Here is a 13,599-nt window from a genome sequence, read left to right on the forward strand (position 1 = left end):
CAGTGAACAAGTTATTGCTGAGCAAGTACCGCTTGATAGCACTGTCAATGACCGCTTCCATCATTTTGCTGCTGATCGAGAGTAGACTGATTGGGCTGAAATTGGCTGGGTTGCATTTGTCCTGCTTTTTGTGTACAGGACATACTTGGGATGTTTTGCAGGTAGATGCCAGTGTTGTAGCTGTATTGGAACAACTTGGCTAGGAGCGTGGCTAGTTCTGGACCACAAGTCTTCAGTTCTATTGCCGGGATGTCGGGACCCGTAGCATTTGCAGTATCCAGTGCCTTCAGCCTTTCATGATATCACGTGGAGTGAATCGGATTGGCTGATGCTGGGGACCTCAGGAGGAGGCCGAGATGGATCACCCACTTGGCACTTCTGGCTGAAGATGAATGCAAATGCTTCAGCCTTGTCTTTTTTCACTGATGTGCTGGACTTCCCCATTGTTGATTCTGGGGATATTTGTGGAGTCTCCTCCTCCTGTTAGTTGTTTAATTGTCCACCACTGTTCACGATTGGATGTGGCAGGACTGCAGAGCATGGATCTGATGCATTGGTTGTGGAATCGCTTAACCCTGTCCATCACATGTTGCTTCTGCTGTTTGGTATGAAAGTAGTCCTGTGTTGTAGCTTCATCAGGCTGTCACCTAATTTTTAAATATGCCTAGTGCTGCTCCTGGCATGCTCTCCTGCAGTCTTCATTGAACCAGGGTTGATCCCTTAGCTTGATGGTATTGGTAGAGTGGGGGATATGCCGAGCCATGCGGTTACAGATTGTGGTTGAATACAATGCTGCTGCTGATGGCCCACTGCGCCTCATGGATGCCCAGTTTTGCATTGCTAGATCTGTTCAAAATTTATCCCATTTAGCACGGTGGTAGTACCACACAACATGATGGTGGGTATCCTCAATGTGAAGATGGGACTTGGTCTCCACAAGGACTGTGCAGTGGTCACTCCTACCAATACTGTCATGGATAGATGCATCTGCGGCAGGTAGATTGGTGAGGGCGAGGGCAAGTAGATTTTTCCCTCTTGGTTCCCTCACCACCTGCTGCAGACCCAGTCCAGCAGCTATGTCCTTTAGGACTCGGTCAGTAGTGGTGCTACTGAGCCACTCTTAGTGATAGATATTGAAGTTCCCCACCCAGAGTACATTCTGTGCCATTGCTACCCTCAGTGCTTCTTCCAATTGGTGTTCAACATGGAGAAGCACTGATTCATCAGCCGAGGGGTGCGGTAGATGGTGATCAGGAGGCTTCCTTGCCCGTGTTTGACTTGATGCCATGAGAATTCATGGGGTCTGGAGTCAATGTTGACGACTCCCTGGGCAACTCCCTCTACTGTATACCACTCTGCCACCACCTCTGGTGGGTCTGTGCTGCCGTTGGGACAGAACATACCCAGGGATGGTGATGGTGGTGTCAGGGACATTACCTGTAAGGCATGGTTCTTTGAGTATGAATATGTTAGGCTGTTGCTTGACTAGTCTGTGGGACAGCTCTCCCAATTTTGGCAAAAACCCCCATATGTTAGTAAGAAGGACTTTGCGGGGCCGACAGGGCTGGGTATGCCGTTGTCATTTCCAGTGCCAAGGTCGATGCCGCGTGGTCTGTCCAGTTTCATTCCTTTTCTTACACTTTGTAGTGGTTTTATGAAGAATTTCAGTTGGAATAATGATTGTTGGGGATTTCTAAAAGAATATTACACCTCATTGCAATTTGAGGATAGTGCTTAGAATCAGTGCGTTACTTTTAAGCATTGTGTTATTTTTAGGAGGGGTAGAATAGGAGTTGCAATAGTGTTGACATAAGGACATAAGAAATAGGAGCAGGAGTAGGCCATTCGGCTTCTCAAGCCTGCCCCGCCATTCCATAAGATCATGGCTGATCTGCCCCAGACTTCAACTCCTCTTTCGTGCCATCTCCTCCTAGCCCTCAACTCCCTGATATTTCTAAAATCTGTCTACCTCCTCTTTAAATACTTGCAGTGATCTAGCCTCCACAACTCTGGGATAGAAAATTCCAGATATTCACTACCCTCTGAGAGAAGAAATTCCTTCGCATCTCAGTTTTAAATGAGTGACCTCTTATTCTGTAACTATGTCCCCTAGTTTGAGATTCCTCCACAAGTGGAAACATCATCTCAACATCTACCTGTAAAGCCCCCTCAGAATCTTGTACGTTTCAGTGAGATCACCCCTCATTCTTTTAAACTCTAATGAATAAAGGCCTAACCTGTTTAGCCGTTCTTGATAAGTCAACCCCTTCATCAGCCTAGTGAATCTCTTTTGAACTGCCTCCAATACAGGGAACAACATTGTACACCGTACTCCAGGTGCGGCCTTACCAACACCCTGTACAGTTGTAACAAGACTTCTCTTTTTAAACTCCAAAGAGTAATCCAAAGATTAAACGGGATGGTTATTACTGGGATTATAATTGTAGGAGGGAAATGGAAGAGGAAATCTCAACAGATATGGGATAAGAATGGGAATGATAAAAGTATGAGGCTATTAGCATTGTTGCTTATAAGGAGGTAGCAACAGAAGATAGAAATTGAGTACTTCCAGTGATTGAGGGGACAACACAACAAAACACCTTTTATTTATATAGCACCTTTCACATAATAACGTGTCCCAAGTTGCTTCATAGGAGCATTATAAAGCAAAATAAGACATTGAGCTACATCGGGTGATATTAGATGGCCAAAAGCTTGGTCAAAGAGATTTAGATTTTAGATTTTTAGATTTAGAGATACAGCACTGAAACAGGCCCACCGAGACCTTGCCGACCATTAACCACCAATTTATACTAATCCTACACTAATCCCATATCCCTACCACATCCTCACCTGTCCCTATATTCCCCTACCACCTACCTATACTAGGGGCACTTTATAATGTCATTTTACCTATCAACCTGCAAGTCTTTTGGCTGTGGGAGGAAACCGGAGCACACGGCGAAAACCCACGCAGACACAGGGAGTACCCAGAATTGAACCCGGGTCGCTGGAGCTGTGAGGCTGCGGTGCTAACCACTGTGCCATTGATTTTACGAAGCATCTTAAAGGAAGAAAGGCAGGGAAGTTTATAGCAATCCAGAGCTTAGTGCCTAGACAACTGAAGGCACGGAAATGGTGGAGCAATTAAAATCAGAGATGCTCAAGTGGTCAGCATTAGATGAATGCAAATATCTGAGGTTTGTGGGGCTGCAGGAGATTACAGAGATAGAGGGGTCAGGTAATGGAGGGATTTGAAAACACAGATAGTTTTAAAATTGTGGCATTGCTTGACAGGGAGCCTTGTGGGTCAGCAAGCACAAGGGTGATAGGTGAATGGGACTTGGTGCAAGTAAGGACATGAGCAGAAGAGTTTTGGAAGACCTCAAGTTTATGGAGAGTATAATGTGGAAGACCAGCCAGGAGTGTGTTGGAATAGTCATGTCTAGAGGTAACAAAAGCATGATTGAGGTTTTCAGCAGAAAATGAGACTGGCCGAAGTTGGGTGATACGGCGGTGGAAATAGGTGGTCTTAGTGATGGTTTGTCTTTGTGGTCAGGAGTTCATCTCTGGGTCAAATGTGAAGTAAATGTTTATAGATTTAACACTTTAGCATCCTTCAATACAAGTTTTGATATTTCTGTTATTGACATGCTAAGGAATAATATAATAGCATTAAATTCTTCAGAACTGCAAATGAGGGTACTGCTCAGAATGGAAACTTTAAGCTCTGCGATGTACAAGATTTTGTGCTAAAGAAGAAATAGAACATAGAACATTACAGCGCAGTACAGGCCCTTCGGCCCTCGATGTTGCGCCGACCTGTGAAACCATCTGACCTACACTATTCCATTTTCATCCATATGTCTATCCAATGACCACTTAAATGCCCTTAAAGTTGGCGAGTCTACTACTGTTGCAGGCAGGGCGTTCCACGCCCCTAATACTCTCTGAGTAAAGAAACTACCTCTGACATCTGTCCTATATCTATCACCCCTCAACTTAAAGCTATGTCCCCTCGTGTTTGCCATCACTATCCAAGGAAAAAGACTCTCACTATCCACCCTACCTAACCCTCTGATTATCTTATATGTCTCTATTAAGTCACCTCTCCTCCTCCTCCTAACGAAAACAACCTCAAGTCCCTCAGCCTTTCCTCGTAAGACCTTCCCTCCATACCAGGCAACATCCTAGTAAATCTCTGCACCCTTTCCAAAGCTTCCACATCCTCCCTATAATGCGGTGACCAGAACTGCACGCAATACTCCAGGTGCGGCCACACCAGAGTTTTGTCCAGCTGCAGCATGACCTCGTGGCTCCGAAACTCGATCCTCCTACTAATAAAAGCTAACACACCATATGCCTTCTATACAAGATGTATGTTAGAATTAGAGCAACTTGCTGTCTATATCCTAACTTGTGCAAGTCCATTCCCCCATTATCTCTGCTCAATGGCCTACTTTGGCTTCTGATTCACCAATGCCTTGATTTTTTAAAAACTCTATGTTCAGGTCTCTGTGACCTTGCCCCCGCCATATCTCAAACATCTTGCAGGCCTCAACCCTCCGAGAACTCTGGCATGTACAAGTGATTTGATGTTGCATTTCAGTGTGATTGTTGGGTTTGTAACTTTTTTTTTAATGTTCATTCATGGGATGTGGGCGTTGCTGGCTAGGCCACCATTTATTGCCCATCCCTAATTACCCTTGAGAAGGTGGTGGTGAGCTGCCTTCTTGAACCGCTGCAGTCCATGTGAGGTAGGTACACCCACAGTGCTGTTAGGAAGGGAGTTCCAGGATTTTGACCCAGCAACAGTGAAGGAACGGCGATTATAGTTCCAAGTCAGGATGGTGTGTGACTTGGAGGGGAACTTGCAGGTGGTGGTGTTCCCATGCATTTGTTGCCCTTGTCCTTCTCGTTGGTAGAGGTCGCGGGTTTGGTAGGTGCGGACTAAGGAGCCTTGGTGCTTTGCTGCAGTGCATCTTGTCGATGGTATTCATTAATACCGTGCCTTTTTAACAGCTTGTTTTCCTGTTCAGTTCTGTTCTTGTGCAGCAGCTCATGAATTTGCCACCATATGTGCTGTTATAATTAAGTCTTCTGATTAGTCCTGGTTTCTCATTAAACTTGCAGCAGTGATGCAGCAACAAGTAGCTTAAGTTAGTAATACTTCGTGCAGAACAGAACAAATTAACTGACACAATCTTATGCCTGTACCTAATCAATTTTATTTTCTATATATGCATATTTTAATCAAATCAGATACAGCTATAACAGTTTTTACCATTGAGCAAAAGATATATGAACTGTAATTTAAATCTGGTAACTAGCCAGAGTGCATAGTACTCAGATGTGTTTAATTATGTGACAGTATTAAAGTAAGTGAGAGTGTACTACCTGATCATCCTACAATTAATGCAACTTTCTCTTTTACCTCTCATGGTTAACTTTCCACTTCTGCACTGTTACTGTGCTAGCTTTCAGTAACAAATGTCATGTTTTCTGCAAGGGAAACTGTATAACAGATTTTATTAACTGGTTTCTTAAATAATTAAAACCATCTCAACTTGTTTTAATATATATGAACAAAGGAACAGTAGTATGTCATTCAGCCCCTTGAGTCTGTTCCACCATTCAATCAGATCATGGCTGATCTATACCTTAGTTACATACACATGCCATTGATTCATTTCTCTCTATACCCTTACCTAATAAATTTGTCGACCTTAGTCGTGAAAATTTCAATTGACCTAGTATCCACATCCTTTTCGGGAAAGAGAATTCCATGTTTCCATTGTCCTTTGTGTGGAAAAAGTGCATCCTGATTTGACTCCTAAGGGCCTGGCTCTCATTTTAAGATTGTGCCCCTTGTTCTGGATTCCCCTCACCAGAGGAAATAGCTTCTCTATATCTAAAATTGAATCCTTCATCATTTTAAATAACTGAATCTTCATAATTCAAGGGATTGCAACCCATTTATGTAACCTGCTGTTACAATTTAATTCTTCAAGGCTTGTATCATTTTGGTAAATATGCACTGTACCCTCTTGAGGCCAAATAACCTTCCTCAGGTGTAGTGCCTAAAAGTGAACCAAGGGCTTTGTACAGCTTAAATATAGCTTTCCCGCCCCCTTTGTATTTCAACCCCCATGAGATAAAGACCAACGTTCCTTTAGCCTTTTTGAGTACGTTCTGTACCTGTGCACTAGTTTTTAATGATTTATGTACCTGTACCCTTTGTTCTGCCAGAGTTTCTCTTGTCTCAGCAGTAAGTAAGTATTCCGATTTGTCTGTCTTGGATCCAAAGTGGATTACCTCACACTTCCCCACGTTCCACTGGTTCTGTCATTGTTTTGCCCACTCACTTAATCTGTCTATGTAATTTTAAACTTTCAGCTCGCTTCTACACAACTTAGCGTTTTGTAAATTAGTGTCATCTGCAAACATGGATATGCTGCTCTCTCTTCCTTCACCCAAGTTTGACATATGGTGAAAAGCTGAGACCCCAGTATGGATCCCTAGGGAACACCATTTGTCACATTCAGCCAAAGTACATTTCCTTTATCCCTACTCTCTCTCCCAATCAATTAAAGCATTAAAAATTGGACATTTATCTAACAGGAGGCGGGTTAGGTTCATGGACCTTTTATACAGTGACTGTTGCTTTCTGAAAAAGGCACTCAGCAGTTGTGTGTGTCAAAGAAAGCTATGTGGTTTAATGTGTGTTTGTAATACATTTACAGTGCAGTTTACGCTTTTACCATTGCATACTGATTCATTAGTGACATATCTGCTTATTTAGTCTGGAATAGGTTAAAACGAGCATTTGTTTTCAGTATATTTTACTGAAATATAAATATCTGAAATGCATCTTTGGGTTTCAATTGACTGATGTAAACACTTTTAGACTCTTGTCCTAAAAAGAAATTGTAAATTCCAGCATAAAGCAAACATGTACATGCCTATGATCTGTAATTCACTGGGGAAGGTTCCGATGGGAGGAAGAAAATTGCTTAAACTTGGTACTAGAATTGAGAATCCAAAGATAAACAAGCTGTGAACTTGCTTCTGTTTTTTTTTACATTATAAGCAAAGAGATAAATATATAACTCAGTTTTGGTGAGTAGAAAACTCCAGGAACCAACTTAATCTGAGAGATTATAAATGTGCTTCTCTCATTGCATGGGCATGCGCCTGTGGGAATTCAGCAGGAAACAGCTTTAGATTCACATTAGCCAGACAGTGGTCCAGCAAGTAAAGAGTACCACTTTCATCATGCAGTCCCAGTCGTTATCATGCATCTTTAAATTAGGATCTGTAGTCCTTCTTGTTTAATGGTTTGTTGCCAAGAATGTTGTCGATCTCATTCACAATCTGTGTTGTCAACTTTGAGAGAACCTGCAAATTTTAGAAATGTTTCAGTAAGTAACTGAGGAAAGAAGTCCTGAAAGTATTTTGACAATACAGACCAGACAAAAAAGGATTTGCAACTTGCATTTATATAGCATCTGTCAGGAACTCGGGACATTCCTAAGTGCTTTGCATTCAATGAAATACCTTTTGAAGAGTAGTCGCTGTTGTAATATGGGAATCACAGCAGCCAATTTGTACACAGCGAGACCCATAACAATGTGAAAAAGAGCACATTTTTTGTTGGGTGATCTTGGTTGAGGGATAAATACTGGCCAGGACCGGGGGGGAACTCCCTATGGTATTATTTTGAAGAAGAGCTAAAGATCTTTTATGTCCACCTCGGAGGACAGATGGGTCCTTGGTTTAATGTCTCATCCAATAGAGGGCACCTCAAACAGTGCTGAACCCCCTCATAACTATGCACTGGAATGTTTGGCTTCGGTTGTAGGCTCAAGTCTCTGGACTGGTACTGTGAACCTAAAACCTCTGACTCTGAGGCAAGAGTGCTACAAACCAGCGACCCGGGTTCGATTCTGGGTACTGCCTGTGCGGAGTTTGCAAGTTCTCCCTGTGACCGCGTGGGTTTCCAGCGGGTGCTCCAATTTCCTCCCACAGCCAAAGAGTTGCAGGTTGATAGGTTAAATTGGCCATTGTAAATTGCACCTAGTGTTGGTAGGGGAATTGAGGGGATGTGGTAGGAATATGGGATTAATGTAGGATTAGTATAAATGGGTGGTTGATGGTCGGCACAGGCTCGGGCCGAAGGGCCTGTTTCAGTGCTGTATCTCTAAATAAATAAATAAATAAACCGAGTCACAGCTGACTCTAGATTAGGAGAAAGCACAGGCCTGATGTAAAGTCCGTAGAGTTTCATGTATTGCTACTTTGCATTTATAACGGTAATGGATAAACGTGTACCAGATTTGAGTGGCTGGACTGAAGCAGTTAATTTTGTGTAGCTTGCCCCACATGAATCCTCCTTATTCAAACTGACTTGTTGGTACCCCTCTCCCTTGAAATGGCAACAACTGATGAAATAAGGGTTGCATTGTAAAGTAGAACTAATGCAACCTGTTCTTACTTATATTATAAAAGCAATATTTTTAATTGGTGGAAAAATAAACAATTTTATAAAACATACCACCGTATGGAATTGTATTTCCTATTTGCAGAAATTAACTATGCTAAGTTACAGGGGAGGGAATGGTTTTTGATTTGGACATACTTTGGCAGTCGGTGAGCAGGGTTTCCATTCTGCCCAAAGCAATTGTGGGGGGTGCGGGGCAATAATTCTGTGGTTGAATCAGCGAGCTGCCAGTGAGTTGGGGGTGGACAATCTTGTTGGGCCCGCAGTAACATTTTAAAGGAGCAGCAGTTTATGGTGGTAGGGAAATTATTTGTAGCGCTTACAGCAGAAAGGAAATCACACGTTGGAAGTCTTTAGGCCTCAAAACACAGGCAACTGCCAGACCTTTTTCCAACTTTCCCTAATGCAACTAAGGATCTCTTTAAATATTGATGAAAATGGCCACCTCCCACATTGAACTGCCCACAGTTTGTGCCAGGTTAAGGAACTGGTGGTAGTCAAAAATGGTGTTGGATCTTAACTGGGCAATTTTATTCCAACATGAACAATTTTCACATAGGAAGAATAAGGAATAAACAATATATTTGTTTGAAGCAACACTGGAGAACCAAGAGAGAATTAGAGCATTACTGAACAAGTGTTTAGTATTAAGATTGTAAAATGTAACAGATTAGAATGAACACAATTTATTTCCCCTGTAACAGTTTTTTGATCTGCATTGTTCCTTTCTCTTCATTAAGTTTATCAGAGTACTAGTACTCCAATTTCTAAAGGGAGAGCTTTGATTCTGTTGATAGATTTCTCTTCCCTGCATTTTTTTTGTGTGGATTCCATTGTAAATATCAGAAGGTTTGTTTCAATGAATGAGTTGGTCAGAGTTTTCAATAATAACTTGCCTGTATGGCGCCTAGGTTTTCTGTAAGCTGTTCTGCACTAGAAGCTCCCAGGAGAACTGAACTTACACCCTCATTGCGCAGACACCAAGCTGAAAGAGTTCGAGAAATGCTAAGGGTTAAAAACTGAACACTAAGTTCACCAACATTTTTGCTAAAATACCACTGTGCATTGCACAATAGGACGACAAACATAATTTTATAATAGTAAAACATAAGTTAAGATTTTTCTCATATGCAAGATATTGTATTGATAGTGTTAATGGGTGGTCTGATTGTTATATCATTAGTGAGTTTCAATTCTCCAGTATTTGAATTTACTTCTCAATTTGAACATTTTGCACGCTTTCAGTGTAGCCACTAGATGGAGCACTTTGTCACAGGTCCTTGAGCTTGAAAAACTAGAAGCAAGACCACTTCCTATTTGCTAAGCAAGTAGCACAAATGTTAGTGGCCTTGGAGAAGCACATAGTTTAAGCCTCCAATTTATAATTGTTGGTCTAAAGAAGTTGGAGAGAGAATTTGAGTCCAGGGATACATAGAAATACATAAGTTACAACTTAGAAACAGGCCATTCAGTCCATCCAGTTCTGTTGGCAATTACCCTCCAAATAGTACTAACCATATTTGCCCACCCTTTATCCAATCCTTTTATCTCATTATCCTTCATCCACCAATTCCATCTAATCTTGAATGTAATATTGCTTCAGCCTCAACTCTGGTAGTGAAGTTCAAAGGCTCATAACTTTATGTAGCAAAGATTCTCCTGTTCTTTGTTCCAAATCTCTCACATTTAATATTGCACTTCTGGTCTTTCATTAGCCTTTCTAACTGCCTTATCTGTTTGAGGAGTTGCCTTTAATGGCTGTGAACCTGCATGCCCAATCCTTCTGCTCTTCCACAGCACCAAACATACTGCCATTCTGTGTATAGTCTTGTTATTCTTTAACCAAAATCTAACATCTCACACTTAGACATTGATTTCCACATTTAAGATTTAGCCCATTTCCCCATCTTATCAATATCCTATTGCAGCTTCCTTTGAACTTCTAAAAAATAAGCTATCTATTTTAATGCCAGCTGCAAATTTCAACACCATTCCCTCGGGCTGATTTCCAAATCACTGATCTACATAGTGAACAGAGGTGGCCCAGAACTGAATTCTGAGACATTACTAGCTACTTTACACGACACTGAAAAACTGCCCTTAACTTCAACTCTTTATTCTCATCCTTTATAATCAATTTTCATTCCAGTTTGTTATACTCCCATTAGTTTCATGTCCTTAATTGTCTCTAATAATCTCCCATGTGGTACCATGTTAATGAGTATATACTGATCCCTGGCAGTCCAGGGCTGGGTGTACATTGATTTTCTCCCCCCACTGCCCTCCCCACCCTCACAGTCCAGGGCTGGGTGGACACTGATTTCTGCCCCGCAGTCTTCTGCTCCTATATCTATGTTCAAAAAAGTTGACATAACCTCCAGTATTCGCCTTGATATGAAAAATCAGTAAGACATGAGGAACAGGAGGCGGTGTAGACCATACAGCCCCTCGAGTCTGTTCCATCATTCAATACCATCCTGGCTGATCTTTGACCTCAACACACTTTCCCGCCCGAACCGCATGTCCCCTGATTTCCCTCGAGTCCAGAAATCTAACCATGCATGTCAGCTTTGAATATACTCAATGACTGAGCATCCAGTCCTCTGGGGTAGAAAATACCAAAGATTCACGACCCTCTGAGTGAAGAAATTTCTCCTCATCTCTGTCCTAAATGATCAACCCCTTATCCTAAGACTATACCCATAGTTCTAGACTCTCCAGCCAGGGGAAACAATCTTTCAGCAACTACCCTGTCAAAATCTTGTGGAAAATTAAGAAGCAAAGAGATCACCTCTCATTCTTTTTAACTCCAGAGAGTATAGACCCATTCTACTCAAGCTCTCATCATGGGACAATCCTCTCATCCCAGGAATCAATCTAGTGAACCCTCGCTGCACTGCCTCCAAAGCAAGTATATCCTTCCTTAGAAAAGGAAACCAAAACAGTGCACAATACTCCAGGTGTGGTCTCATCAAAGACCTGTCCAACTGCAGCAAGGCTTCCTTAATCTTGTACTCCAACCCCTTGCAATAAAGACAACATATAATTTGCTTTCCCAATTGCTTGTTCTATCTGCATGCTAACTTTCTATTTCTTGTACGAGGGCACCCAAATCTCAGCACCAAAATTTAAATGTTTCTCACCATGTAAATATTCTGTTTTTCTATTTTGCCTACCAAACTGGATAACCTTGTATTTCCCCACATTATAATCCATCTGGCACCTTATTGCCCACTTACTTAACCTATCTGTATCCCTATGCAGCCTATTTCTGTCCTTCATGTAAGTCATTAAATTCGGTTGTAAATAACTGAGACTGTAGCACTGATCCATGTGGCATCCCACTAGTTACAGCCTGACAACTTGAAAATGCCCCATTTATCCCTGCTCTCTGCTTTCTGGCTGTTAACCAATCCTCTATCCATGCTAATATATTACCTCTAACCCCATGAACCTTCATCATGTGTAATAGTGTAATTTTATGTGGCTCCTTATCAAGTGCCTTTTGGAAATCCAAATATACTACATCCACTGGTTCCCCTTTATCTACCCTGCTACTTACATCCTCAAAAAACACTTTTTCCGTTTAATAAAACCATGCCCAAACATATTATGATTTCTCTCTTACCCTGTATGTACCACACTCTCATTTCTCTTACCTCCTCAACACTTCCTTTAATAGTGGATGCCAGCATTCTCGCGATGACTGATGTCAGGCTAACTGGCCTATAGTTCCCTGTTTTCTCTCTCCCTCCTTTCTTGAATAGCAGTTTTGCATTTGCTACCTTCTAGTCTGCTGGGATCATTCTCGAACCTAGGGAATTTCGGAAGATCACACCCAACACATGCACTATCCCTTTTAAAACCCTAGGAAGTAGGTGATCAGGTCCAGGGGATTTGTCAGCTTTAGTCCCATTCTCTAACACTTCTTCTCTACTGATAAAATCCTCATTCTCATTAACCCCTTAGTTCCCCACAATTTTTGATATCCTTTTTATGTCTTCTACTGTAAAGACAGATACAAAATATTTGTTTACTGTCTCCTTATTCATTATAATTTCTCCTGTCTCCACCTCTAAGGGACCAACTTTTGCTGCTACTCATTCTTTTTACATACTTGTAGAAGCTTTTACAATCCGTTTTGATATTTCTTGCTAGCTCTATTTTTTCCTTTTAATCAATATTTTGCTTGTCTTTTGCTGTTTTCTAAAACTCTCCCAATCCTTAGGCTTACTACCATTTCTCACAATATTATAAGCCTCTTCTTTTAACCCAATACTATCCTTAACTTTAGTCAGCCATGGATGGCTCACTTTTCCCATGGAGTTTTTGTTTCTCAGTGGAATGTATTTTTGTTGAGAACTTTGAATTATTTCTTTGAATGTTTGCCACTGATTAATCTATTTTTCCAATCAACCTCCGTCAACTTGTCCCTGCTTTGTACCTTAAGTGGTAGCTACACATAACTTACTTTCAGTTATATTAGAGGGGAAAGAAGAATGTCTACATGGTAGTTTGAAAAAGAAATTTAAATGTTGCAAGTACAAAATTTATGAAGCCACTATAGAAAATATTTGATTTTGACATTAAAATTGTTGCATTCTGATTCATTCTAAGTACTCTGCAATTAATATATTCCTAATCCAAAAAAAGGAATAGCAAAGTGACATTTGGATGTTCCCATAAGTTACCTTAACTTGCACTCTTCCATGTTCAACCCTGCACCACTTAGTTCACAAAGTCACTCTACCCCTTCCAGGTTCAGTTCACAAAGACACTCTACTCCATCCTTTTATGGAGATGCTCTCCTGCAGCCCTCACTGTCCATGCTGGCATTCTTCTCCTATCCCCACTAATTCAATTCCAGACCAGTTAAGATGATGCTCTTCACTCCCCCAGTTCAGACTGGCGTTTTCCCTCTCACCTACTCTAAGAGATTAGCCTGATGCTTTCTTCCCCACTTCCTCTCATTTAATGCTGACATTCTTTTTCCTTCCACACCCAAAGTGCCATTCCCAGCTTCTCTCTCATTTCTGTCCCAAAGCACCAATCCAAGCTTCTGCTTCCTTTCCTCTCCCATTCATTTACCCCTTCCCTCC

At 41.5% G+C, this 13,599-nt stretch overlaps 1 protein-coding gene across 3 annotated transcripts in view; it reads right to left on the bottom strand.

The window, feature by feature from the left end:
* Positions 1-5,249: 5,249 nt before the first annotated feature.
* Positions 5,250-13,599, bottom strand: part of kcnab1a (potassium voltage-gated channel subfamily A regulatory beta subunit 1a) — a 322,091-nt gene continuing 313,741 nt past the window's right edge. For all 3 annotated transcript variants that reach the window (XM_068041466.1, XM_068041465.1, XM_068041467.1), the window contains 2 exons: positions 9,397-9,485; positions 5,250-7,398 (listed from right to left, as the gene is read on the bottom strand). In XM_068041466.1, the coding sequence (XP_067897567.1) occupies positions 7,309-7,398; positions 9,397-9,485 (179 nt within the window). In that variant the 3' untranslated portion in view covers positions 5,250-7,308. The remainder of the gene's footprint in view (positions 7,399-9,396; positions 9,486-13,599) is intronic.

Source organism: Heterodontus francisci, chromosome 11 (assembly GCF_036365525.1).
Source record: "Heterodontus francisci isolate sHetFra1 chromosome 11, sHetFra1.hap1, whole genome shotgun sequence".
In the NCBI taxonomy this organism is placed as follows: Eukaryota; Metazoa; Chordata; class Chondrichthyes; order Heterodontiformes; family Heterodontidae; genus Heterodontus; species Heterodontus francisci.